The sequence below is a fragment of the Ambystoma mexicanum genome, chromosome 4q (assembly GCF_040938575.1).
Source record: "Ambystoma mexicanum isolate Mex_15411 chromosome 4q, UKY_AmexF1_1, whole genome shotgun sequence".
NCBI classification, from domain to species: Eukaryota; Metazoa; Chordata; class Amphibia; order Caudata; family Ambystomatidae; genus Ambystoma; species Ambystoma mexicanum.
Window position 1 is genome coordinate 42,251,223 of NC_090928.1, and position 26,559 is coordinate 42,277,781.

The 26,559-nt window shown below is 46.6% G+C and overlaps 1 protein-coding gene across 12 annotated transcripts in view; it reads right to left on the bottom strand.

Moving 5' to 3' along the window:
* AFDN (afadin, adherens junction formation factor) overlaps window positions 1-26,559 on the bottom strand; it is a 2,107,422-nt gene that overhangs the window by 1,108,747 nt on the left and 972,116 nt on the right. For all 12 annotated transcript variants that reach the window (XM_069607417.1, XM_069607414.1, XM_069607416.1 and 9 more), the window contains one exon: window positions 22,196-22,253. In XM_069607417.1, coding sequence (XP_069463518.1) covers window positions 22,196-22,253 — 58 coding nt within the window. The remainder of the gene's footprint in view (window positions 1-22,195; window positions 22,254-26,559) is intronic.

Here is a 26,559-nt window from a genome sequence, read left to right on the forward strand (position 1 = left end):
CTGGAATAGTTGGATTGGTCTTTGTCAAGAACAGCTTCTCATCATGGTCAATCTACCCCTCTTCTTGGGCATGTAGCATTAAACTAGATATTTCTTCTTTCAGTCGTAATGTTGGATCTCCTTGTAGTTGTCTGTAAAATTTTTGATCAGATAGTTGGGACTTTACTTTATTATATGCGTTTTTGTTCCATAGGACAATCCCCCCTCCCTTGTCCGCGGGTTTTATTTACAAACAGGTCATTCTTTTGTAGATCTTTTAATGCTTGTCTTTCAATAGAGCATAGGTTATCTTTGGAAAAGTTCTTTGTAGAAAATAGTTTTTTGGTTTCTTCAATCATTTTGTTTTCAAAAGCAGCGATGGCCGGACTTATCATGGTGTTAATTGGAAAAAATGTAGATGGTAGTTTTAAGCCTGTAGTACTTTTTTCTTTTTCTTTGTCGCTCGTTGGAGGATTGCGGAAGAAATATTTCAAACGAATAGTACGATCAGAATTTTTTTCATTCAATTTGTTTTAAAATGTGCAGCTTTTTTGACAGGAATGAAACATAGACCTCGTCTTAGTACTTTAGTTTCTCTGTCTGTGACATGTGTAGAAAGATTGAAAATGGGTATCACCAATTCTGAACAGGGCCGTTCCAATTCCGCGTTTGCATTCGTGGTGGGCCTTATGGTCGATTGCGGCCTCCTTGAGCCCTCCCTTGAAAAAACTGTTGTCTCTGGTTTTTCCCCCCCTTGTGACGTGTTGGTATTCATACTGTTATCAGAGTTGCTACTAGTAGTGCTATTAGTAGTGTTGGAAAAGGTCACGTACTGTTTTCTTTGGTATCCATTTCTTCCTCTTAGAGGACCTGATTTGTTGAGGTTGTCATAGATAGATGAAATAGATAACCTATCCCAATTATTTCCCTTGACAATTCTCTAAAGTGGACTAAGAGAGGGGTAACTGAGCATCCTGTTCTATTTTTTACACTTGTTCTTAGGAGTCTTTGAAGAAAAGAAGAATCAATTGTAGGGCCACAAGCGGATTAGACTTGTGAGTTGTGGAAGGTACAAGCAGTTCTACAGTAAGATGTAAGCTCTCTTATACTTGTTTTACAGTACCTTGGTAAAGAAGAAAAGATGCAGCTGAAGACTTCTGTTCCTGTGCAGCTCTGCAGGTGTCACTGTTGCTGGGCCTCAGTCGTGGGGACAAGACCGAGGATATCGGGGGGCTCCTGCTCGCCTGATCTGCCCCTGAGGCGTTGTGTTGACCTGGGATTCCGCCCAAGGCGTCCTGAGCCAAGGCCAAGTCTCGCAGTCCTCTTCTGGATCAGTTGGAGAGGGTGGAAAGTAGAAGCAGGCAGACTTAGAAAGAGGCTGTTCCAGTAGTCTAACCTAGAGAGAACCAGAGCTCTAGAGACAGTAAGCTTCTGGGGGAAGGAGAGAAAACGAAGAATACCTCTGAGGAGGTGCAGTTGATAGTTTGACTATGCTGGCTTGGGGACCTGTCCGTTGCCTGGCTCGGCGGTCCTGAAACCCCTGGTATCCGCTAAAGGATGGCCCCTTGTCAGAGAGGGATTGGCCCTGAGGGTAGGCTTTTGCTGCCAGCCTGGACAGAATGGCCAGGGATTTGGCCGTCTGAACCATGTTTCTTTTTGTCTAGCTCTTCGTCCATAGTGGAGTGGAAGAGATCGTCACTCTTAAAGGGAAAGTCTAGGATTCTATCCTGGACATCCGAGTTGAACCTGGTGGCCTTAAACCAGGCCGTCCTCCTCATGCCTGTCGCTACACAGATTGCCCTACTAGCAGTATGCCAGATCTGGCCTCTGCTTTAATGTTGAGCACTTCCGCCAATATCCCTGACTCTGGCTACTTCTTCTGGGGCGGAGGAATGCCAAGGTATTCAGCTAGACTTTCTATTCTGTCATGGAAAGCCCTTGCATAGAAAGGCGTGTCTTACTACTCTTTATCACTGTCCTTCTGATCCCCCCCGCATTAGCCGGGACCCCTGAGAACATAGGAGGAGTCTCTGCCATCAGCGCTGAGTGTGTACTGAGATCGGAGTCACAACAGGAGTGGGAATCGGTGGCGGTGGAGTAGGTTGTGTAGGCGCTGGCTGAGGAGGCAGTGCTGGAGGCAGCATGTCCTGTATTATCCCCTTGAGGATGTTTCCCATTTGTGGAGACCTCATGAGGGACAAAAACCTGTCAAATAAGCAGTCTTTGCAGGCAGGCTGGGCGCGTTCCTGCACCGGCGCAAGAGGCGAATATGCCTGTTGCCTGATGGCCCCTGCGAGTACATGCCCTCATTGTACCGAGCTCCAATTAATGTAGAGTACAACGTGGTCCAGGTGACCAGAGTCACTGGGACCCAGTCTGCCCTGGCTGTAGGTTTGCGCCTCTGCGGTTCACCCATTTGGCAGGCTTCTGTCCGGGCCGGAATGGTGTCCCCGCCTTTGAGAGTCTGGTCTGGCCGCCATCTTGTCTGTGCGCACCACCATCTGGTCTGTGCTTTCCGCACGTGGTCGATGCAGGCCTGGGCTCGGCCAGCATGTCTCGTCGCATCGGTTCTACCCCGACTTGCACCTCAGGCGTGGGCCCGTTGGCCCTCGGCCATGTGGCCATTATTGCTGTATGTGCTGCGTGTAGGCACCCCGCAGGGCGTGTACCCGGTAATAGATCTAAGTCCCTCGGGGTGTATCCCAGTATGAGAGCCCATCGGAGATGGAACAGGTAGGACCCGTAGACCCCTCGGCTGTTAAGCCGGCAGCTGCAAGAGCCCCTGTGTCCCTTCTGCTGGTGCGAGGGTCTGACCCCTCCCAACAGCAGGCTTCCCTGAGAAGGAGTACTCTTACCTTCTTGGTCTTCCTCCTTACGTATTCTTTAATGCTCTCCGGCAGAGTCCTGGAGAAACAACTCACACCACCGCACAAACTGTTTTTTGAGGGGCCGGGAAGTGAGAGTGTCGCACAACAAGCAGCCTTCCCATCTGTGGTCTTCGCCAAGGCACCGGGGGCAGATTGTGTACAGATCTGAGGTAGGGAAGGAACCGTCGAAACTAAAGGCACATACTGAAGACGGTTGCGGACGAAATGCGCTGGGGACAGACTAGGGCACCGGCGGAAGGGTGTTCCCGGTTAGGCAAGATTGTATACAGTAACCCTTTGGGAGACTACACCAGTCTTGTCCTCTTGGTATTATGTAACCCACCTATTGGTATAGGCCTGTACTACACAAGTTGGCAGAGTGTCTGAGCAGCCACACATACAAGTATCCAAATAACACTTACACTCAAGGTTTTCTAGTGAAATAATTATTTATTAAACTGTCAGTTTTAAATAAACCTTCTTTAAAAAGGGCAATATGCATCAATCAAAATACACTTAATACCACGTTCTCAGAATTAGAAAGTAGATACTTGCTAGAGATGCTGTCAATACATTTCCTACGTCTTCTTCCAACATTGCTCAGGGACAGCAATGGGTGCTGCCTTTGCACCATCCCTGGCCAACTTATATGTGGCCAATTTTGAAACCAAATATATATATATAAATATGGTGAGACAATCCGTATAAAAACCAACTGTCTACATGAGATATATAGATGATAACTTTTTGGTCTTTACGGGAGAAGAACCAGTATTACTCAACTTCATGGTATGGTTAAACTCCAGAAGCAGATAACTCAAATTCACCCACTCTCTCAGTAAGGAGGCGATACATTTCCTGGAGTTAGAGGTTCAAGCCAAGAATGGGACACTTATGACCACCATCTTTAGAAAACCACAGAACACACCTCCTTGTTGGAATATTCAAGTTTTCACCCAAAAAGACAAACAGAATTTACCATTTGAGCAATTTCTACGATATAGGAGGAATTTCTCCACACTCCAAGAATATGACATACAAGGAGATATCCTGCTTGACCGGTTGAACAAGAGGGAATATCCCAAGAAAATTGTTAGACAGGCAATGAAACAAACATGAAACATCCCTCGAGTTATTACACTCCAACAGAAAAAAAATCAGAATGAGAGCAGACTATCACCGCAGTATTCAGTTACTCTGATAACAATAGATTCAAACAAGAGATTCTTAAACTTTGGCCGATATTGAATGTTGAAAACATTGTCCTATCATCACCAAGATTTGCAATGAAGAAAAGGAAAAACATGCGGGGCTTATTGGTTCAATCCTACCAGACTCCAGAAATTGCTACACGACAGGTGCAGCGGTGGAGCTCTGAAGCTCCTACAGTTCCTGAGTGGCCAATGTAATCTCTGCAATCTGACAAAACGCACAACATAACTGGATCTGGGCCTCCATACACCATGTAGACAGAAGCAATTCACTAATTGTAACACTGCTAATGTAGTGTACTTGATTTGCTGCCCGTGCCAACTTAAATATATCGGCATGACAAGCATGAATTCAGGAACTTATGTTATGTATCAGGCAGAAACACAGACAATGCACCCATGGTGGCACATTTTCAAGAGCACAAACATGCCCCTACAGACCTACAACAATCTATAATTGAAAAAATGGTGTGCCCCTGGAGAGGGGGGTGGGGCGGATATGCAGGCACTGTTACTCAAGCGAGAACAGAACTGGATCTTCCGAAGGCCTCAATGAGTTGATAGTGTGGCAGACCCTGGCTTGTTCAAAGAAAGAAAATAGGGTGAATCCACCCTATTAGAACTGGCGCTCTCAGTTTGTCCCAAAAGGGGACTGGAAAAAATATTAATAAGTTCAAAATCTAGTTTTTCTGATTCTTAGGTAACTCAAAATTCGTTTCTTTCCAAGATTTGCCCTTTAGGTGCCCTCTAGGATTTATGGGAACAAGTCCTTGTGGAAAAACAAAAGGAACTCTGTGTATATATGAGGAATTGTTTAATTCACAATCCTTAAAAAAAAAATTACTTTTGATAGTGAGGAGGAACAATAATAGGTTTAGGCCATTAAGTATACATGTGCCAATGCATTTCGGTAAAAACCATCTTCAGGGCTGTACACTTATAATGTTATAGTTTGCAAACCTTAAGGAAAACATACAGTCAAAACATTTCACGCCATGATTGTGGTGTTTTAGAATGATAAAAGGTCAAAAGAATAACATAATAACATACCAATTCCTGCCTATTCAACAGGTTCATTAATGGGTATCAAAGGTTGTAGGAAGAAGTCTATATATTTTCCAAGTGGTTCCAAAATGCTGTTCATTCCCTCTACTATTGGTCTCCCTGGGGGTTTCTCTAGATCTTTGTGCATTTTAGGATACCCTCGGTGGACATTTGATTAAAAAAACAAGTACCTACATAAACGATTCAATGCACTTCCTAAAATATCTCAATGCTATACCATTTGATTCTAACATATGCTTCACGATAGACGTCAAGAGTCTATATACATCTATACCTCATAATCTAGGAAGAGAGGCAGTCAAATGGATATTGTTACAAGAATAAGATATACCAGCACAGAAAGAGTTCATCATGACACTTTTGGAACTTATAGGCAACAACTCATATTTCCGCTACAAGGATAAATACTATTTACAAGAGGCCGGCCCTGCTATGGGGGCTACCCTGGCCCCATCTTATGCGAATGCTTTCATGCATAAATTTGAGACAGAACATGTGCTTCTTAACCATTGGTGGCAACAAGTTCTAGCCATCTGGATCAGGTATATTGATGACATTTTTGGAGTATGGAAGAACAAAGAATCCAAATTATTAGAATTCTTCAATTACCTCAACAATATAGACCCAAGGATTCAATTCACACACGAATATTCCCATAACACCATACATATCTTGGATGTAAAAATCAACATTACAGAGAGTAAGTATCAAACAACCATATTCCGTAAAAGCACAGACCGTAACAACTTACTCCAAAGACTCCGCTTTCACCAACCTAGCCTCATTAAGAATTTGCCATACAGTCAGATGTTACGGGTAAAAAGGATAGTAAGTGATCCAACAGATTACCAAAATGAGGTTATGGAAATGGGCAAAAAATTCCTTGATCGAGGATACTCGAGAGAAGAAGTCGTGGCAGCAGAATCACGGGCAGAAACAGAACAGAGAAGACTTACTGAAGTCTAAAACTAAGAGACATTACACCACCATCAGTTTTTGTGTCTAAATATTCAAGACAAAGTAGTCGTATTAAACCAATCACCAAGAAGAATTGGAACACAGTGACATGTGACCAAAGAGTTGAACATTTATTCAGAGAGATCCCTACCTTCGCCTATCAACGGAGTCAGAATCTTAAAGATAGACTGGTGAATACAAGACCTCCACAGAAAAGGAGAACCACTGAGCACATTGGGACATTTCCTTGCTTGAATTGCAGCAATTGTGGTTACATTATTAAAGGAGAATCAGTGAATCACCCCTATACAGGAGAAAAGATCAGACTAAAGAGTTTTGCCACCTGTGACACAGAACATCATTTATGCTATTAAATGCCCATGCTGCCTCTACTATGACGGCCAATCACAAAGGGTGGCCAAAGTAAGGTGGAATGAACATAGATCCTGCAGACGGAATCGAAATGTAAATTCGGCGGTAGCCAGGCATTGGCAAGAAAAAAAGCACAATATGGCCCAAATCAAATTTGTAATCCTCGAGACAGTACAAAGAAGAGATCAACATGAGAACTTACAAAAGCGACTAGATCAAAGAGAAACATTCTGGATTGACAGACTCAGCTCTTTAACACCGAAAGGGTTAAATGAAGAGATAAATTACATGTATTATCTCTAATCATGACAGTACTGATATGCAACACAACAGTACACCGTAGTTACCATATGGTGTATTGAACTGTGAGACAACTTTGCAATGAACATTGTGTTCGTTTTCTCTCCATGTGTATAGGCAGTATACAACCATTTGTTTTGCTATTGAATCCACTGTTTTCTAACACAGTATTCCTTTTTAGACGTTCTAACTCTTGCATTACCTTATAAGTGTTAATGAATAAGAAATACGGTGCTTCATACCAATTATTACATAATGAGTGCAGCTACATTTCTAACCACTCACGGTGATGAATGTGATCCATTTTTTGGCTTCACATATTACCGAAGCTCGAAGGGGTTAAATTTTGGGCTCTGTGACTGATTTTACTGATATCACAGAGGGCTTAATACCAGGGTGCTACTCCTGTAGCGCTAAAGTTCAACTTTTGGACTTTGCATAGAATACGTCGATTAGACATACGCTGATACAGCGCTTCTTTGAATTACTTTACTGTTACGCTCACCAAGGCATCCACATGTTGCCATGGAGACATTCCCGCCTCACCGTGTTCACACGGGGGTGGGGCGCGTCGCGTACGTGCTCCGGCTACCCAGCAGGAGCGCAACGCCTCCCTTGTCTCCATGGCAACACTTAAATACACACACAGAGTCAGGACGCACTAGCGTCCTCGCAGCTCTGCCCGGCTTCAGCTCGATCTGAAAACTGAGACAAGGTGAGTGCGACTTTGTAACTAAAGCGTTCTCGCCTCATGCAGAATTGACAAAGGGGTTGATTGTCTTCATAGCTCCCCATAGAAGCTGCTTCCAGTACGTGCTTAGATCAAGTTTGATGACACAGCTTATGAATAGAAGGAGGTAGGATTACACAGGTTATTTAAGCATTTTTGATGAGTAGCACAGGAACACAATTTAAGTTGATATGCATTCTCCCTTTCTCTCCCCCTAATCTGCACATTGGGATGACACCATTTAATGAACCCGTTGAATTGGCATGAATTGGTATGTTATGTTATTCTTTTGACCTTTATCATTCTAAAACACCACAATCATGGTGTGAAATGTTTTGACTGTATGTTTTCCTTAAGGTTTGCAAATTATAGCATAAGTGTACAGCCCTGAAGATGGTTTTTACCGCAATGCATTGGCACATGTATACTTAATGGCCTAGAGCTATTATTGTTCCGCCTCAGTATCAAAAGTACATTTCTTTTAAGGATTGTGAATTAAACAATTCCTGATATATACACAAAGAGTTCCTTTTGTTTTTCCACAAGGACTTGTTCCCATAAGTCCTAGAGGGACCCTCAAAGGCAAACCTTGGAAAGAAATGAATTTTGAGTTACCTAAGAATGAGAATAACTAGATTTTGAACTTATTATTATTTTTTCCAGTCCCCTTTTGTGACAAACTGAGAACGCCAGTTCTAATAGGGTGGTGTCACCCTATTCTCTGTGTCATAGGACCATTTTTGACTGGCACCCCCAGGCTAAAACCACCATTTTAAATCAGACTTGATATTTAAAATTTAAAATTCAAACGTTTTGAAAGATGGAACAACATTGTGGTGCCCACCTCTACCCTACTATTTAGACCCTGGCGTGTTACCTTAATGGGAACGCGGTTGGGATTATTTCAACTATGGAGAAACGGCTAACTGGCACGATTTTGTTAATCAAGCGGTCTAGCCTTGGTGTTCACAACCATCTCTACTAGATCGATCAGAACCCATGCTGCAATCCAGCTGAGTGATGGCCCCTATACCTCTGATTGCATCAGGCAGGTTATCAAAGTAAGAATACATTTCAGACCGAAGTTATAACATGGGTGAAAAGTTTACTATATGCCACTAAGATCACATTGCATCGTGAGCCGTAGACCACTCTTAAAACATTGGAGACTATCTATGATCCAGCTGATAGTGGGTTTGTGCTGGTAGAGTTTTTCCCATACTCTTTCCCAGAGTTTCCCAGACCACCCCCCTGTTTTGCATACCAATGAACTTTGGGTCTCACCCTAAGTTACCAGGGGACTCCAGATGTGGATCCCTTGCTCACTGCTCTTAGAAAGACACAGCTTCATCTCACTGATGATACCCAACAAGGTTGAAACACGTGTATGGGGTTGCTGTGGTACTCTTGCTCAGAGGAGAACTGCCTCGCATTTTGGTGCTGGACTGCCCCTGGGCAGGACAAAGACTGATATGTGGGGACATTTCTTCTCTGTGAAACGAACAGTGAGCTAAAGACATGGTTGAGACTCTCCCAGGGGCCATCCACCCAAGAACAAGTGAATGGGCTGTTTGTGTGCTGGTAGAGAGTTTCCCAGACCCCTCCCCCGTTTAGTATTAATACTAATTGCCCAGACACCCATTTACAAATTTACATGAGGCATAACTGCTTTGCTGAGTCCAACTGTAACATGGATATCACGGTCAACTAGGGAAAATCAACTGTTGCCGTGATATTGAGTGTTTCACACAGCTCTACTCACAACGAGATCTGGGTTGCCTGGCCTGCCTGACTCGGCGTCTCAGACCACAAGCGATTGACACTTCAGCGAGGTGACGTGATCTGGCCGAATGCAGCATCCCAAAACAACAAGAAAAGCGGCTTCCATAGAACCGCTTCGATCATTTCTACTCATTCGGGGCTGGCGTTAGTGTAATTTGGAACACTATTAACAACTTGCAGGTAAGCCATGCACCGCAGACGAAACGAGGGGAATCTCATACGACAGAAAAGGCAGGGGAACTGCCGTACCTTCCTTAATATGACACCCATCGTTTCCTCTAGAAATCACCCTGCACCTGACTGCATTTACAAAGGCAGCCACACATGTCCGTCCAACCCACATTTGGGTGAGTTACCAACTACGGGAGAAGTGCATAAATTAGAACTTGAATAGTGCATTTAAAAGCACTGATAGGTAAGCCATTCATTGCAGTGTGAAAAAATGTTTTGGAAATGCCCTAACTAGCGACGCACACTCTTGGTGCATCTTCTAAATGAAGATTCCCTCTGGTTTGCCTTAGAAACCACTATGTACTTGACTGTAAAAGTTGGGACTGCTAATACTTCTAGCTACACATCACACCACCCATACAAAAGAAATCTGTGTCCAGTATTAACCATCAGAAGTGAATGCATGTAAGTTTAGCGGAATGCTTGATACATCGCGATTGTGTTTGAGGATTGCGACATTCACCCTGCCAAAACGAAGTACAGACTGATGGAACACAGTCCTCGAATAGTCCAAAACCCATGCTTAAGAGTCAAATATATGATGCAATGATATTAGAAAGAAGTGCAATTTAATCATTATTTAATACTGTGTATTTTGGAATATGTGAAAACCAGCTTTGTTCCAGACCTAATTGAATTAGGTATGCAACTTAAGTGTCACCCTGTACTTATTCGATTCATTACAAGGTCACCAGTCTGCTCACGTGTTACACTGCAGTAATAGGAAGGAGGGGGCGAAGAATTCTAAGACCTGTCCATTGTATTCCCGATGCGTGAAAACTAAACCATATCTGGGTCCGAAGACTGTCCTGAAGAAAGTGGGTAAAAAACATGCAAACCACTGAAACCGGTAGATGAAGAAACTGTAAGACACTAGATAGTTTTTTGCTTAATCTCTGCCCCCCCCCACCCCCTTTGGTAACCCGAGGGACTTACTCCAGTGAGTGATAGCCATTTTGGTCTTCCTAACACTTTAATGACAGAAATGTCATATCGATTAACCTAAGCGTTCACTCTCTTTTTTAATAACTTTTTCTCTATCGAACGTAACAACTTCGTTATACTTCTTAGAGCAATGGTACACTTTGAGTGGGTCAAACAAACATTTCCTACACCCTCGGGGGACTTCAATTACTAGGCATTATTGGCATTTACATATCACTTTTTGGTACTTAATACATTCTGAGGATGTGAAAACAAAAGGAAAAGGTCACAGAAGGAAAAAGGATAAGAGGTTCTCAGAGCATGTGAGCACTTTTCAATCTTCCAATGAAGTCTAGATTAGATATTTCCCAGCAATACAAGGTAAAATTATGCACCACGTATGAGGGACAGTTAGAATCAAAGTCAATGGGTCAGAAGAGACTGCAGGGAGCCAGGACAGCCAAAGTAAATTTGAACAATGTCTATGGAGCTGAGGCACTTCTTTAGATAGCACAAACGTCTTGCAAAGTTAGAGAGTTTGTGGGGAATCACTGAAGGGTCACAAGCTTGTGAGGGTCAGAGCTGAGATCAACTCTGTAAAAAGCAGCTACTGCAAGTCTCAAGTGGGTTAATGCATGCTACAGAAAAAAAAGAGGTGAGTACCCCTTAGTCAGCACACTACCTTGGGTTTGAAGAAGCAGATCCAGCTGACCTCTGTTTTGGTTGCAGTCTTGCAGTCATGGGTTCCTGGGCCTCAGTCGTGGGGACAAGAGGGAGGATGTCTGGAGGACTCCTGCACTGCAGTTTGAGGGTCATTGTCGGCAGCTATGGGCTCTTTTCAGTTCAGTGGCACTTCGCAGTTTCAGATACCGGCAAATAGCACCACCGCAGTTGTTGGATACTTGATGGGTTTCCCTTGCTTCTGGAGTACAGCACACTCTGGCTTGGGTCGTCCTTCGGGCGGGTCCTCAGTATCTTTGTGGAACTCTGGTCCGGCTTAAAGACGATGCACTCTACTACGGATTTCCCAACCCCTGGCACTCGGTTCCAGCAGCAGCAAAGAAGTACAGCCAGTTGGGGAAGGTCCTCGAGCAAAGTTTGTCTTGGGGATAGTTGGTCCCACCAACCCAAGGGAAGAAGTTTTCTGTTCCAGGGCTTCTCTAGTCGATTCGGAATTGGAGCTTCAGCACTGGAGCAGGGCTTCACCGGGAAGTTCAACTGTCCAGGAGGGTGCAGCAAGCTTCTCTTCCAGATTCCTTCGCCGGATGTTTCTTCCAGTGGTCGACTCTGCCTTCAGTCCAAAAAAACCTTGCCTTTTATGCAGGATTCTCCCATTCACGCACAGCCTAGCTGTCACTCACACAGCAGGGTGGCTGTCCTACAAGGACAGCCAGCCAGCCAATCGGCACTGGGTGCATTCAGGTAACCAAGGATACTATGGACATGGAGTTTCGGGCACCTCCCTCGCTTCCTGAACAAAAGGGTTAAACCTGGTTTGGCGTGCAGAGTAAAACCCAAGAAAGACCACACATGCAAGAAATGGCGAAAAAAGAAGACGGGGGCCATTTTGACAAAATGGGCACGCAGGGGTGCAATACAGCAGCTGAGGATTCAGCCTGCGGTAAAAACACACAACGGTAGGAAAATTAAACCACTGCCACCAGCCATTATTTGTAGTGAGGATAACATAAAAAATGTTACATGAGTAAGTAGGAAAAAGGGCTACTAAGTAACCCCCAGTACTTCCACATAAGATGTGGTGTACTGAACCTACATAGGAAAAACAGGTAATTAAAGAGAATACCCAAGCCCACAGTACCTTTGATTTGAAGAAAAATGTTCCAGCTAGATTCCTCCTTGCTACAGCTTGACAGACCCTAATTCTTGGACCTTGGTCGTGGAGACGAAAGGGAGGGAATCTGGTGGGCTCCTGCGGCAGTACTCGGGAGAGGGACACCGCAGCAATGGATTTCCTTTGTTTCAGCGGCACTTTAGTGTTTTGGCGCCTTTTCCTCAGCACCAATGAACAACGAAAACTCCAGTTGAAAGAAGCCTGCTCTCTCAGTCCTGGACTCTGGCTCAAGATTTCCTGCTTAGATAGGGTCCTCTCGAAGATTTGGACAGATTCGGACTTTGCAAGATGATGCACTCGTCAATGGTCACCCGACCCCTGGCATTGGGCTTCTGCAGCTCCGGTGAGGCACAGCAAGTCAGGGGTTGCGCCAAATGGAAGCTTGTCTTGAGGCTAGTTGGTCCCACTAGCCTAAGGGAGAAGTCGTCCCGTATGGGTCTTCCCAATCGATTTGAAAACAGGGTCAGCAGAGCTGCAGGGCTCCACCGGGCAATTTGCGGTCCAGGAGGGTCCTGCTGGCGTTTCGTCACGTCGTCTTCTTCTTCGGATGTTCCTCCCCAGTGGTCGACTCTGCTTCTAGACCCAAAAACTGACCTTTTAAGCAATTTCCCATTCACAGCCTATGCTGTCAATCACACAGCAGGGTAGCTGTCCTTTCAGGACAGCCTGCCAGCTAGCCAATTGGGACTGGTTTCACTCAGGCACACCTAGAGACAAAGGACAGGGTAGTTTCGGGACCCTCACCCACTTCCTGCCTTTCCAGACACACTGGAGCCTGGGCAGGCTTCAAGGCTGAACCCTGCCAAAAAGGCAAGAGACAGTGGACTCAAACCTGTTTCAACTAACAAGACGACGGGCCATTTTGGGAAAATGGTCACCCATGGGTGCTGTACTGCAGCTGAGGATTCAGCCTGTGGTAAAAATGCACACTGGTTGTAAAATGAAACCACTGCCACCAGCCATTTAAAGTATGTTTGTGTAACAAAAAATGTCACATGAAGGAGGATAGGGAATTAGTAAGGAAACCCCCCCAGCACGCCACATAGGGTGGTGTGTGCTGGTCCCACAAAGGAAAAGGTATGTAAGACAGGGATCATCTTACTATTCTTGGGAACGGTAGTTCACCCAAGAAAATGTAATTACACATTAAGAAAAGTCCAAGGGACTTCTTAGTGGCACTACACCTAAGGTGCTGTGTGTCACTATGCAAGGAGTTTGTCAGGCTCTGTAAAACACAAAAATCATAGTCGGGGAAAAATACACGAGTGAGAAAGAGGTCCCACTCACTCAGGAGGAAAAAAAAATCACAAGGCCTAAATACAGCAAAAGAGCTGGGGGGTCTCTAAGGTTGAAGGGAATTAACACAGAAATGAAAATTCTCCCTAACAGCGGCCTATGCAAAGCATGTGATTCTAAGCATATCTACATGCCTCAGTGATATATAGATATATATATATATATATGATACATTACTCACCGTAATCGTATTTCTGATGCTTGTAGCTGCTTAGATTCACATACTGTGCATAGGCCGACATCTAGTGGAAGCTGCGGAGTATTACAGTTTGTTTTTCGAAACTCGAAAATGGGAGTCGACACAGGGCGTGCCAGTAATACTATCCCTAGTGTGACGTCCACTGTACCCATGATCCATCACGCGTGTAGGACCCTCAGATTGTATTTTTTCTGACATGAGAGCATGAGGAGTAGCGCGAGTACAGATAATCCAAGCAGATAGAAAGAAAGGTAAGACTACAAGCATCCATGCACCTTCTCTCAGAGGGGAGGAAGGGTGGGTCGCATGTGAATCTAAGCAGATACAAGCATCAGAAATACGATTACGGTGAGTAATGTATCCCTTCTGAGGCTTGTGGAATCTGCTTAGATCACATGCTGTGCATAGATTAGCGAGCAGTACCTGAAGAAGGAGGTGGGATGTGAGAAGGGTCATGAGCAAATAAATGTCTTAGAACCGCTTGTCCCACTTGGGTATCTGTCTTGGAATGGGTGTCAATGCAGTAGTGCTGAGTAAAAGTGTGAAAAGAGCTCCAAGTAGTAGCTTTGTAAATGGTGTCAAGGGGTACATTTGCAATGAAAGCCAGAGTGGCCCCAATGCCTCTTGTAGAGTGGGCTCTTGGCGTGGAAGGCAGAGTTTTTTCAGAAAGGGAGTAACACAGCTGGATTCAGTTAATAATCCACTTACAGATGGCACCTTTAGAGACGCGATCCCCCTCTCTGCCTGTAGCTACGGAGACAAACAGTTGGTCTGTTTTCCTTAGCGGTCTGGTCTTGTTTACATAGTAGAGGACCGCCCTACGCACATCTAGGGTGTGTAGTTTCACCTCAGCCGAGCTCTGTGGGTCTTGAAAGAAAGTCGGAAGCTCGATGGACTGGATCACGTGGAATTTAGAAATAAACTTAGGTGAGAGCCTAGGGTGTGTGCGTAAAACCAGTTTATCTTTATGAACTTTAAAGAAAGGATCTTCCACTGACAGAGCTTGAATTTCACTGACCCTTCTTATAGATATAATTGCCACTAAGAAGGCCGTTTTATAAGTCAGGTGTTTGAGACCGCTTTTATGCATGGGCTCGAAAGTGGGCCCCAATGAGCTTAGATAGCACCACATTAAGGTCCCATCCTGGTGGTGGGTTTGAAATAGGAGGGTGAAGTCTCTTTACTCCTTCCATGAAGGCTTTAACTGCCGGTACTTTCCACCACGACACCTTGTTATGGGAGGTGGTGTATGCTGACAGAGCTGCCAGGTGTACCTTTAGTGAGTTAAAAACCAGTCCTGCATCCAGTAGGTGGAGCATGTATTTTACAATTGTTGAAGGAGTGCAATCAACCGGGTTGATTTGCTTATTCTGGCACCAGATAACAAATCTTTTCCATTTGTCAAAGTAGCAGTGCCTCGTGTTTGGCTTCCTAGATTCTTTTAGGATGTCCATACATCTCTGTGGTAACTTGAGATGTCCAAACTCTATGACCTCAGGAGCCATGCTGCCAGGTTCAATGAGATAAGGTTGAGGATGCACCTTGTGCCCTTGGTGCTGGGACTTTAGGTTGTACCAGCCTGGGAGTCTGATGGGTTCGCACACTGCTAATCTGTGTAGGTGTGGAACCACGGTTGTCTGGCCCACATGGGAGCAACTAGGACGAGCGTCATCAATTCTCTGTTCATCTTGTTGACCACCTTCCTGATGAGGGGAGTTGGTGGAAAAGCGTACGCAAACATCCCTGACCAGTTCATCCACAGGGCGTTCCCCTGGGAGTCTGGTTGGGGGAACCTGAATGCAAATCCTGGGCATTGTCTGTTTTCGCTTGTGGCGAATAGGTCTATAGTGGGGGAACCCCACTGAGAGAAGATATCTTCTACCATTTCTCTGTGTAGACCCCATTCGTGTTCCTCTGGAAGGGAGTCTCTGCTCAAAGCATCCGCCAGAGAATTGAGATCCCCTGGAACATGTTGAGATGACAGGAAGAAGTTCCGTATGAGTGCCCATATCCAAATTTTCTGGGCAAGCTTGGACAGATTTGGCGAACAAGTCCCCCCCCTTGCTTATTCAGGTAAAACATGGCTGTAGTGCTGTCCGTCCGGATCTGCACTGACAGATTCTGCAGGTAGGGCTCGAACGCTTGAAGCGCTCTGAATACCGCCAGAAGCTCTAGTAGGTTGATATGATTCCTGGCCACTGAGTGAGACCAGAGACCCTGAGCTGTGTGGTGGAGATGGTGAGCTCTCCACCTTGTCAGGCATGCATCGGTTGTGACTACCGCCTGCATCTCGGGATCGTAAAAGGGTTTCCCCTTGGACAGATTTTCTCTTGTCCACCAGTGAAGGCTTTGTACAAGTGTTGGCGAAACAACCACTAGATCGTCCCAATGCCCACTTGCCTGAGACCACTGTTTCGCCAACCATTCCTGCATGGGACTCATGCGCAGGCGCACGTGGGGGACCAGGTAAATACATGCGCCATCATACCCAGCAAACGCATTGCTTTGCGTACCGTTATCTGGCGACCAGCCTGATAATGCAGAATTTGCAGTAGTATATTCCCAATTCTTTCCTCGGATGGAAAGGTCAACCCCTCTTGAGTGTCTAGGATACCTCCTAGGAACTGTTTGGAGGTGCTTGGCACCAGACTTTACTTCTTCTCGTTTATTGAGAAGCCCAATTCGAAGAGGAGGTTGATCGTTGTTAGGCAGAAACCTGTGCAGTTCCCTCTGGGAACACTGCAAAAGATTTAGGACTACAGGTGTTAGCAGTAAACCCACTTGGTAGCAGTCTGTACCACCTAGATTTACCTGGTAGCTGTGGCTGAGCAGTCAGACTTCCCTCAAGAAGAGTTAGGCAGTATGCAAAGTATACACAATAGGCACTCAGACACAATAATACAAGCAAACACTGACCAGGGCTTTGGTATCAAAGTATATAATTATTTATTTAAAAACACACTGTTTGAAACACTCCAGCACTCTTATTGTAAAACATTCTAAACACAGTTACTATTATAATATATACAACCCTTATTCCTTATCAGATAAGTCTTAGTTAACACCACTTATTTCTATACAGAGGTGAGCGCTTAACTATAGATGGCACTCCAATAAGTTTATGAAGAAGGGAGGGAAAAAGATAGAATATGGAAAGGTACACCACTCTAAGATTTAGGAACACTATTAGCAAGGCAGAAGAGCAAAAGTCGCTGGTGAGCCAAAGTCCATAGGCTGGGCCCACTCTTGGAGAGAGCAGAGCACAAATGCACCCAAGATCACACAGTTACACTAGGCTTAGAAAGTCTTGCAGAGAGTTCGAAAAGAGTTTAGAGAGGCTCAGAAAAGTTTAGCCAGGGTGTCCCAGGCTAACCCAGGTTCGAAAGCCGGGGGCTAAATCTACCCCGTACAGTCGGTGGCAAGGGAAGCCAGGCGGGACACGGTACCTTAAGTGGGAAGGATCCTCCAGCGGTGGAAGTTGTTCCTGGCAGCGGGTGCAAGTCTCGTCGTCGTCCAGGGGAAGAGAAGATCTCGACTTGGAGGAAGGATGAAGTCGTTGCACTGCCAGGAAAAAAAACAGCCGCAGGGTTGTTTTGAGCCGGGGTGCTTAGCACAGGCAAGGCGGCCACGAAATGCGTCGGGAAGGCGAAAAGACGGTGAAACTGGTTATCCCCACCAGTCAAAGGAAGAAGACTCTCCGGCGGGAGATTTCCTCTGTCGTTGGGAAAAGTGGTGAGGCGGTCCAACAGGGCTCCACCGGTGGTGTCGTCATGGTAGGTCGGCTCAGCTTCTCCCTCGTCGGATTCTTAGGTCCTGTGGCGACTTCTGAAGTTCCAGTCCCCAAAGCCCTGTTTTTATGCAGAAAACCCCCATTCACTCAGCCTAGCTGTCACTCAAACATGCTAAGTGGTGAGCCGGCCGGCTCACCACTTGGGCCAATGAGGACGGAGTGCGACTTGAGTTGCCTAGGCAACTCAGTCCAGGGTGCCTAAATCCCCCTCCACCCCTCCTAAGTACCCCAGACAGAGTGGCACCACTTTGGAGGGCTTCTGTGGAGAAGCCCGCCAAAAAGTGGAACAAAGGGCTCGACTTGGGTTGGAGTCACAGAAGAGAACACAAACGCCATTTTAGAACCGAGTTTTGGCAAAAAATACCAACCGGAGAATTAATATTAAATAAATAAACCGGCGGTATGTTTGAGGCTATCGTAATTAAATAAATAAAGATAGTAGCCTCGAACAATGGGAAAATCCCATAGAGAAATATTTGCGGTTGACTATAAAAAGTAGTATCCACTGCCACCAGCCAAAACTCGATCAGGGGGGACGGAGACGTGCCCCCTCGACTAACAGACCCCGGGGCAATCGAATTGCCCCAGCCAGTACGTCCACAATATGATGGTTTGTAGTGGTTCTGTTCAGGATTCAAGACTAGTAAAGTCAATGGTGACTTTACATGCCCTGGGAGACAGAAGTCAGTCCCATGGTATGGAGTCTATACTGGGGGGTCACTATGACACCCCTGTGTTACTGCACTGAGGGTGCTGTGTAACACACATCACAAAAACACATGAATCCCTAAGGAGTAAAAGACCCCATAGCCCATTAAACACATCTAGAATCAAAGAAACACACTCAAATCATGCCAAAGAGTGAGGGTAAAAGAGTCTCAGTCTTGGCAGGAGAAAAAAATAAACCCCAAAAATCCAGCAAAGCTGCTGGGGGACTCACTAGGTTAGGAAATTCAGCCTAAACAGAGAATTCTCCCTAATAATCGTCCTTTGAATGTTTGTTCTGCAAATTACTGGGGTCTCCCCCGTGATGAGCCAGTCGTCCAGGTAACGGTACACCGGGATTGCCTCCGTGCGTAGGTGTGCTGCCGCCACCGCCAATACCTTGGTGAATACCCTTGGAGCCAAAGCTATCCCGAAGGGCAGTACCTTGAACTGGTAGTGCCGACTGGCAACCTTGAAGCGCAAGTACTTTCTGTGCGCTGGGAACATGGAAATATGAAAATAGGCATCTTTCATGTCCAATGTTGCCATGTAATCCCCCTTTTTTAGGAGGGGAATTACCTCTTGGAGAGTAGTCATGCAAAGTTTTTGGGGCTTGACATACTTGTTTGCAGGCCGTAAATCCAATACTGGGCGCATTGTCAAATCTTTTTTTGGCACAAGGAAGTAAGTTGAATAAATACCCTTGTTTACCTGGTGTCTTGGGACGAGTTCTATCGTGTCATTTGCTAGCAGATTGACAATCTCCTCGAGGAGGATCTTCTGGTGGTCCAAAGAATGTATTTTTTGTCATGGAGGATGGTTTTGGGGACGCTCTAACAGTTCTATGCAGTACCCTGCGGATACTGTGGACAGCACCCATCTGTCTGATGTGATCCCTTCCCAAGCTTGGGTGAAGTTGGAAATGCGTCCCCCTACTGGGGTTGCGTGAGAAGGGACCCTGAACGGAGCATCACTGTTTTGGTGGAGGTGTGCCACCACCTCTACTGGGGCTGCCTCTACCTTTACCACGTCCTCTTTTATTACCCCTGCCATAACCCTGGGTAGCCTACTGGTGGTCATTGTTCCATGGTGTACCCTGCCCATGGGAATAGTTAGATCCTCTGTGGGAATTTTGTCCGCGTGGGCGACGAAAATTGCCATTCCCTCTCTGATTAGGCGGTTTATTGGTTAGTTGGCCTAGGGATTTTTGAGTGTCTCATACTCGTCCTTGGCATTTTTCAGCGCGTCCTCGACCGCCTTACCAAACAACAGATCCGGCTCCACCGGTTTATCTAACAATGATGCTTGGGTTTCAGCTTTGAATCCAGACTGCCATAACCAAGCGTGTCTCTTGATAACAGTCCCTTCTGCTATCAATCTGCCGTCGTTATCCGCGGCATCAAAGGTTGCTTTTAAAATGCCCAAATCTGGATCCTCACAAAATGTATCCCCTTGATATTGAGAGTAGGGCTGTATATAGAAGGGGTCCGAAGATCGTGTTAAAGCTTCAAACCGGGACTTCTTACTTGGAGGTATTGGATCCTTAGAGCCTGAGGGTGCTGAACCGTCGGGAGTATAAGAGAAAGTGTTCAGGGTTTTTTGCGTAAAAATCTGCCAATGATGACATTCTTGACATAACCCTGTCTATGACATCACTAGACCATTCTCTAGAACTGGGAATGACCCTTTCTGGAACTTTCTCCGCCTTATACTGACTAGACTTACTGGTTTTAGCAGGGGTCTTTGGGATAACAGAAGACTGGGACTTGTCTGTTTATGTGGAGTGGAATGTTTTAGAGGTGTGGAAGGAGACAGACTGCTTCCTTTGTTGTTTCCCCCCCCCCTCCCCATGGGTGGAAGAGTGTTTTCCCTGCTTTTTCGCCCCTTCGGAGCCTTCCGACGCCTGGCGTCTAGGTTCGGGGGTAGTGTCCCTATCTTTCGAACGTGGAGGTAGGGACTCGGGAGCCGCCGTTACGCTGTCTGCGGGCGCCGACTCCTGGAGTGCGGTCTGGGGATGGAAGTCGGCTTCGTCTTCCGACGATCGAAGTTCCGTTACCTTGGGGAGCGAGGCACTCTTGGCAACAGTGGATGACTGGAGTCATGCGGCGATCTAGATCGAGAACGCCCAGAGGACACCGATTCGTACCATTCTCTATGTGCCTCTTTCCGAGAACTCGACGTGCGCGTCGAGTCAATTCATGTGCTTTGTGGAAGTGCTGTGGGTAGCGCTTGTGTCGCTGGGGGCTTCCCCATAGCCGCCTTGCCGGATGACCGTCCGAGGTCGGGACTTGCGCTCGGCTGTCTCTTGACGCCACGTTGTCCTCGCCGTCCGAAAGCACGGTGTCGCTGCCATCGCTGAAGGCGCCCTCCGCTGCCATGGCCTCCTGACGCCTGGCATGGTGGGCCCAACGCTTGATCGAACGGTCCTTAAGTGTTTTCGGTTTAAACCTACTACACGCTCTGCAGTTCGCCTCGGGGTGGTCCCCCTGTCTGTCAACCCAAGGGTACTTGCGCATGCACTTGGGGCAGAATAGGAAAGGGGTACCTTCCATACGCACCTTGTGGCAGCGGGCTGATAAGTGTAGGAATATATAAGAATGTACCTATATACCAAAAGAGTGTGTCTACCCCCCACACTCCCTACTTGCAGGGCCAAGGCCAGAGGCCTTCCGAGGCCCAAATCCGTCGTGCAGCTCTCGACGGTCGATTTCTTCTCCGGGCCGGCGTCAAGTGTAGAAGTTCGGTGACTCGACATTGGAGTGGAGAATGGGGAAAATATAACAATATTTTGCAAAAGTATGGCTAAGGCCAGGGAACTCCGCGAAATGCTTCCGACCAGTATGGCGGAAAAAAACAATCTGAGGGTCCTACACGCGTGAGGGATCATGGGTACAGTGGACGTCACACTAGGGATAGTATTACTGGCACGCCCTGTGTCAACACCCATTTTCGAGTTTCGAAAAACAAACTGTAATACTCCACAGCTTCCACTAGATGTCGGCCTATGCACAGCATGTGATCTAAGCAGATTCCACAAGCCTCAGAAATATATATATATATATATATATATATATACACACATATATACATATATACACACACACACACACACACACACACACAGTTGTAGTGTATTGGAACGTTTGTGTGTTTTATGTATAAACCTATACTGAAGAGTATACATTGAGTTTATTGGTGTAGTGCATTCGCTTGGGGTGTGTCAAATCAGAACTTCATTGTAGGGAATTCTGTAGGTTTTACATAGGGCCCTCGTAACTTAGCTTTTTCCCTTTCTCTTTTCTAGATGACTGACTTATTTTTGGAGGCAGAGGGACTTCTGCTGGAATTGCCCATCCAATGCAACCATGGTCTCGAAACGCTTGTAAGTCTTGCAGGACCTCGGGTGCTTGTTAAACAGCCCATTTGTGTCAGAGGCCAGTTCTATCACCATACATGGAGTTTGTCATGTCAATGCTGGTTATAGTGTGCGTGCAACATCAACCTGATTTGCTGCAACAATACTGGCACAGCTTGATGGAAGTGATTTACGATTGCAATGCTGGCTTATAATGTGGAGGCCCAATGAACATTGTGTAAAATGTCCCCAAGTACGGTTGGGTACATAGCATCTATTTAAAAAGAAATCTCACGGGGGCACATTATTTAGGACTTGACTATGCTTAGTTGCTCACACAAATTGGTCGGTTTTTTAACTATCACTAAAAATGTTCACCTGCAGCTGCTGACCTTTAATTGTTAAGGGCAATACCCCTTCAAGATCCACCTTCCCCAACACCAAAATCTGCCTCCTCCACTGGTTGAACCAATGGCGGCCATCTTTTAATATGAAGATTCACGAACAGTCCACACAGTATATAAGATCTACAGCACCATATACAGCAAATACATATAAATTAAGGCAATCCTATACTTACCAGTGAGGTTGATCCACTGTGAACATCTCCTTCCAAGTCAAATGTGGTCTCTTGGACTCTGAAAGCAATAAAATGGATAGGCACTATTTACTTTTCAACAGAAAGAGTGTGAACACAGGTGCATCACAAACAGGCTTGCCAGTAAATTAAGGCATGCATACACACCACTAAATGCTGAGCTTTCCCTTTCTGCTGCAAACAAGGAAATGGAGAAACAAGCAAATGAGAAGAACAAGTTATTTACCAACTGGTTACGTTCTTTCGACTGGATGCTCCTCCAACATATTCCACATCTTTGACATGTAATGTCCACAGCTGTGCTGCTTCTGACATTTTTCAGCAAAGGACGCCCTCCATCGATGGCATTGGGTCGATGTCCCTCGAAGGCCTCTGTCAAGGGTGACGTCACTGGATGTTATAAATTGGACGCACGGCACCTGTAGCCTCAGTTTATGTTTTTTCCTCCATAATGTGTGACCTGCTCGTACACAATGCCTGCTTGACTGTACATAGCCTTGAGGGAATGCAAGCTGCAATGGCATAGGAAATTCTGTAGAGGGGCAGGCTGGGAGGGCGATGAGGAATACGTTGGAGGAACATCCAGTCGAAAGAACGTTACCAGTTGGTAAGTAACTTGTTCTTCGAATGGATTGTGTCCTCCAACTTATTCCACATCTTTGACAGACTCCCAAAGCAGAACCAGAAAATGGAGGGAGGAAAAATGTAGGTTACCCAATCAGATGGCAGAATAAAGGACCGCTTTACCAAAGGCCATATCTTGACCATGGAGCGTATCCAGGGAGTAATGTTTGACAAATGTGTGGATAGAAGCCCGTGTAGCTGCGTCACAAATATTCCTAATAGGAATTCCCCGCTGCAGGCAGTGGAAGTAGCCACTCCCCTAGTGGAGTGAGCCCGCAAACCCTCAGGAGGGTCCTTGCCCGCCAATCTGTGACATTCAGTAATGGTGAGGATAATCTACCTGGACAAGGTCTGTTTGGTAACAGCTTGGCCAGTGTACCCCACAAAGAGTTGGTTGTCCACTGTGACACTGGACATCCTAGAAATATAAAAGCTCAGAGCTCTCCTAGGGTCCACCCTATGGAGGCGCTCCTCTTCCTTACCAGGATGAGGAGGAGGATAGAAAGCAGGAAGTACCACTTTGTGGCTTAAATGAAATTCAGACACTACCTTAGGTAGAACGGATGGACGTAACCTCAGTATAACCCTATCCTTGTGGAACACAGTAAAGAGTGGCTTAGATGAAAGTGCCTGCAATTCACTCACTCTGCGAGCAGATGTAACCGCAACCAAGAAAACCATCTTGAAAGACAACAGTCCCAAAGGACAAGAGTGCAAAGGTTCAAACGGCGCACCCATCAGGAATTTCAAGACCAAATTCAAATCCCAAACCGCCACCTGAAACAGGGACGGTGGGAACACATTAGTGAGCCCTTTAAGAAATTGGGAAATGAAAGGAATCTTGAAATAAGAACATTCTTCAGATGAGCGCTTGAAAATAGACAGCGCTGCCAGGTAACCTTTAATGGTAACTACTTGAAGACCACTGTGGGCCAAAGAAAGCAAGAAAGACAGAACCATGGGAATGGAACACTGAAAAGGATAGACATTGTGTCCTCTGCACCAGTCGCAAAACTTACATACAGGGATTTGGTTGCCGGTCGCCTGACCAAAAGCAACACCTCCATCACGTCATCCGGGAGGTCCCAATCCTTAGATCTCAAGCTTTCAGAAGCCAAGCGTGAAGGTTGAGAGTCTTGACCTCTGGATGGAGAACCCCGAAAACCCACCCCCACCCTCCTTGCTCCCCCCTTGCGCGTGCGAGAGAGAGAAGATCCTCTCGGTAGGGCAGACAGCGTGGAGGACAGATGGACATCTCTAGAAGGTCCGGGTACCACGCTCTCCTGGCCCAATCCGGAGCAATGAGGATCATGTGGGATCCGTAGTACATGAGGAATGAAGGGGGCCGGAGGAAAAGTGAACAGAAGTGGGAATGACCAATCCACAACGAATGAGTCCCCTAAGGCTCCTCTCAGGAAATTCCCTTGAGCAGAATCTCAAACTTCCAGTTGGCACTGGTCGCGAACAGATCCACTTGTGGGGTTCCCCAAAGGGCGAAGATCTCCAGAAGGACTTCCTGAGCCAACTCCCACTCGTGAGAGAATGTGCTCTGCCTGCTCAGAGCGTCCGTCGCCGCATTCTCCTCTCCGGCCAGATGAACTACCGAGAGTGAAATTCCTTGCTGGATTGCCCAGAACCAGAGCTGCATTGCCTCTCTGCACAACGGGAGTGACCCTGTTCCTCCTATTTCGGTTGAGAAAATGCCTGGCCACTGTGTTGTCCGACATATCAGGACACTCTTCCCCCGCACTGATGGCTCTCAGCTCCAACAGGTTGATGTGGAGTTTGGACTCCGACAGAGACTAACGACCACTTACGGTCAGATCGTCGGCATGAGCTCCCCAACCTGTGAGGGAAGCGTCAGTCACCGCCGTCACCTCCGGCCAAGGTTACGAAAATGGCTACCCCTTCATCAGAATCCCTTCGCTGGCCCACCACAGAAGTTCCTGCGAGACTAAGAGTGAAACCTGAATGGGATCCGACATCTTGCCTGAGAATTGGGACTACCGCATCTTGAGGACCCATTGGTAGGATCTCATCCGCAGTTTGGCCTCTGGCACCAGAAAAATGCAGGATGCCATGAGGCCAAGCAACCTTAAGAATACGAAAGCCGGAAAACTCACGGCATGTTGAAATTTGTCCACCATCTGTACAATGTGATGAGCCCTCAACTTGGGAGGCAAACACTTCCCCAAGGATGTGTCCAACACAGCCCGATGTACAGCTACATGTACTGGAGCTGTTGAGAATGTGTCGGATGAGACTTCATGAAATTGAGGGAGAAGCCCAGCATGTGAGACAGATGATCCAGAGCTTGCTTGGGGGCGAAAGTGCTCGAATCAGCCAGTCGTCCAGGTAGGGGTAGATGTGAATTCCCCCCTGCCTGAGATACACTGCCACCACCACCATTAGCTTGGTGAAGACCCTTCGGCCGTAGGTCAATCCGAATGGCAGGACCCGAAACTGAAAGTGTGAGCTGCCACCCGCAAACCTCAGGTACTTTCTGTGCTTTGGATGAATCAGCACATGAAAGTAAGCATCCTGTAGGTCCGGAGACACCAACCAATCTTGAAGTCGAAGGGCCTGAAGGACCTAAGAAAGAGTAACCATCTTGAACTTGTCCTTCCGGAGGAACTTGTTCAACCAACGCAAGTCCAAGATGGGTCTCAGTCCCCCGTCTTTCTTTGGAAAAAAAAATACGGGGAATACCATCCCTTGTTTCTCTCTGCTACAGGCACTAGTTCTATAGTGCCTTTCTCCAGCAGGGTTAAGATTTCCTGCACAATGGGCAGATCCGGATGCTTCAAAGAGAGACTCCCTGGTGTATTGTCGTGAGGCCGCTGTAGGAAGGGCAGGCAGTAGCCGTGGGCTATTGTCTCCAGAACCCACGCGTCCGAAGTAATAGCTCGCCATTCTTCGAGATGCTTAGACAGTCTGCCCCCCACCGGCGAACAATGGAACATGGCCTCATAGTTGTTTTGGAGCGGCTGAAGGCAAAGAGGCAGCTGCTTGAGCGGCTTTGGCACCTCTATTTCCCCGACCACCACAGGTACTTCTTCGTTGACCCCTTTGATTGCTGGCTCCTCTTGTCCTACCAAAAGAGGAGTAGTAACGAAAGGAACCACCTAGGATGAAAAGTCAGAGGTTGACGCACAAGCTGCACTCAAAGATTTAGCAGCAGCCTTGGAGGTCTGCAACCTCTCAAGGCTCTAGTCAGCCTTGCTGCCAAACAAATGAGAGCCATCAAAGGGCATGTTCTGAAGACAGGCCTGTACATCTGGAGCAAAACCCGACTTCCGCAACCACGCAAACCTGCGTTTAACGGTGTTCGCAGCTAACACTGTTGGCCGTGTCCAACTCAGACTGAAGGGATTCACGCATGGCATCCTTGCCATCCTGCACGAGAGCAAGGGAACCCATCCCTTTCTTCCCCCTCGGGAAAAAGCTCAGCCGCTAGAAAGACGCAATTCCACAGAGTGTATGAAAATCTTGCTAAGGCACAATTGGAGTTGGCTTACTTCAGAGCCATACTCCCTGCAGAAAACACCTTGCGTGCCCAACCATCGAAGCGCTTGTCGTCCCTATCAGGAGGGATGGTAGGGTATGCAGCCTGCCTCGAGGTGGCCATAGCCGCCTGAACCACCAAACTCTTGTGAGTGGGTTGAGTGGATCGGTAGCTGTGGTCGCTACTTGAAAGGTGGTACTTGTTAGTTAACGATTTG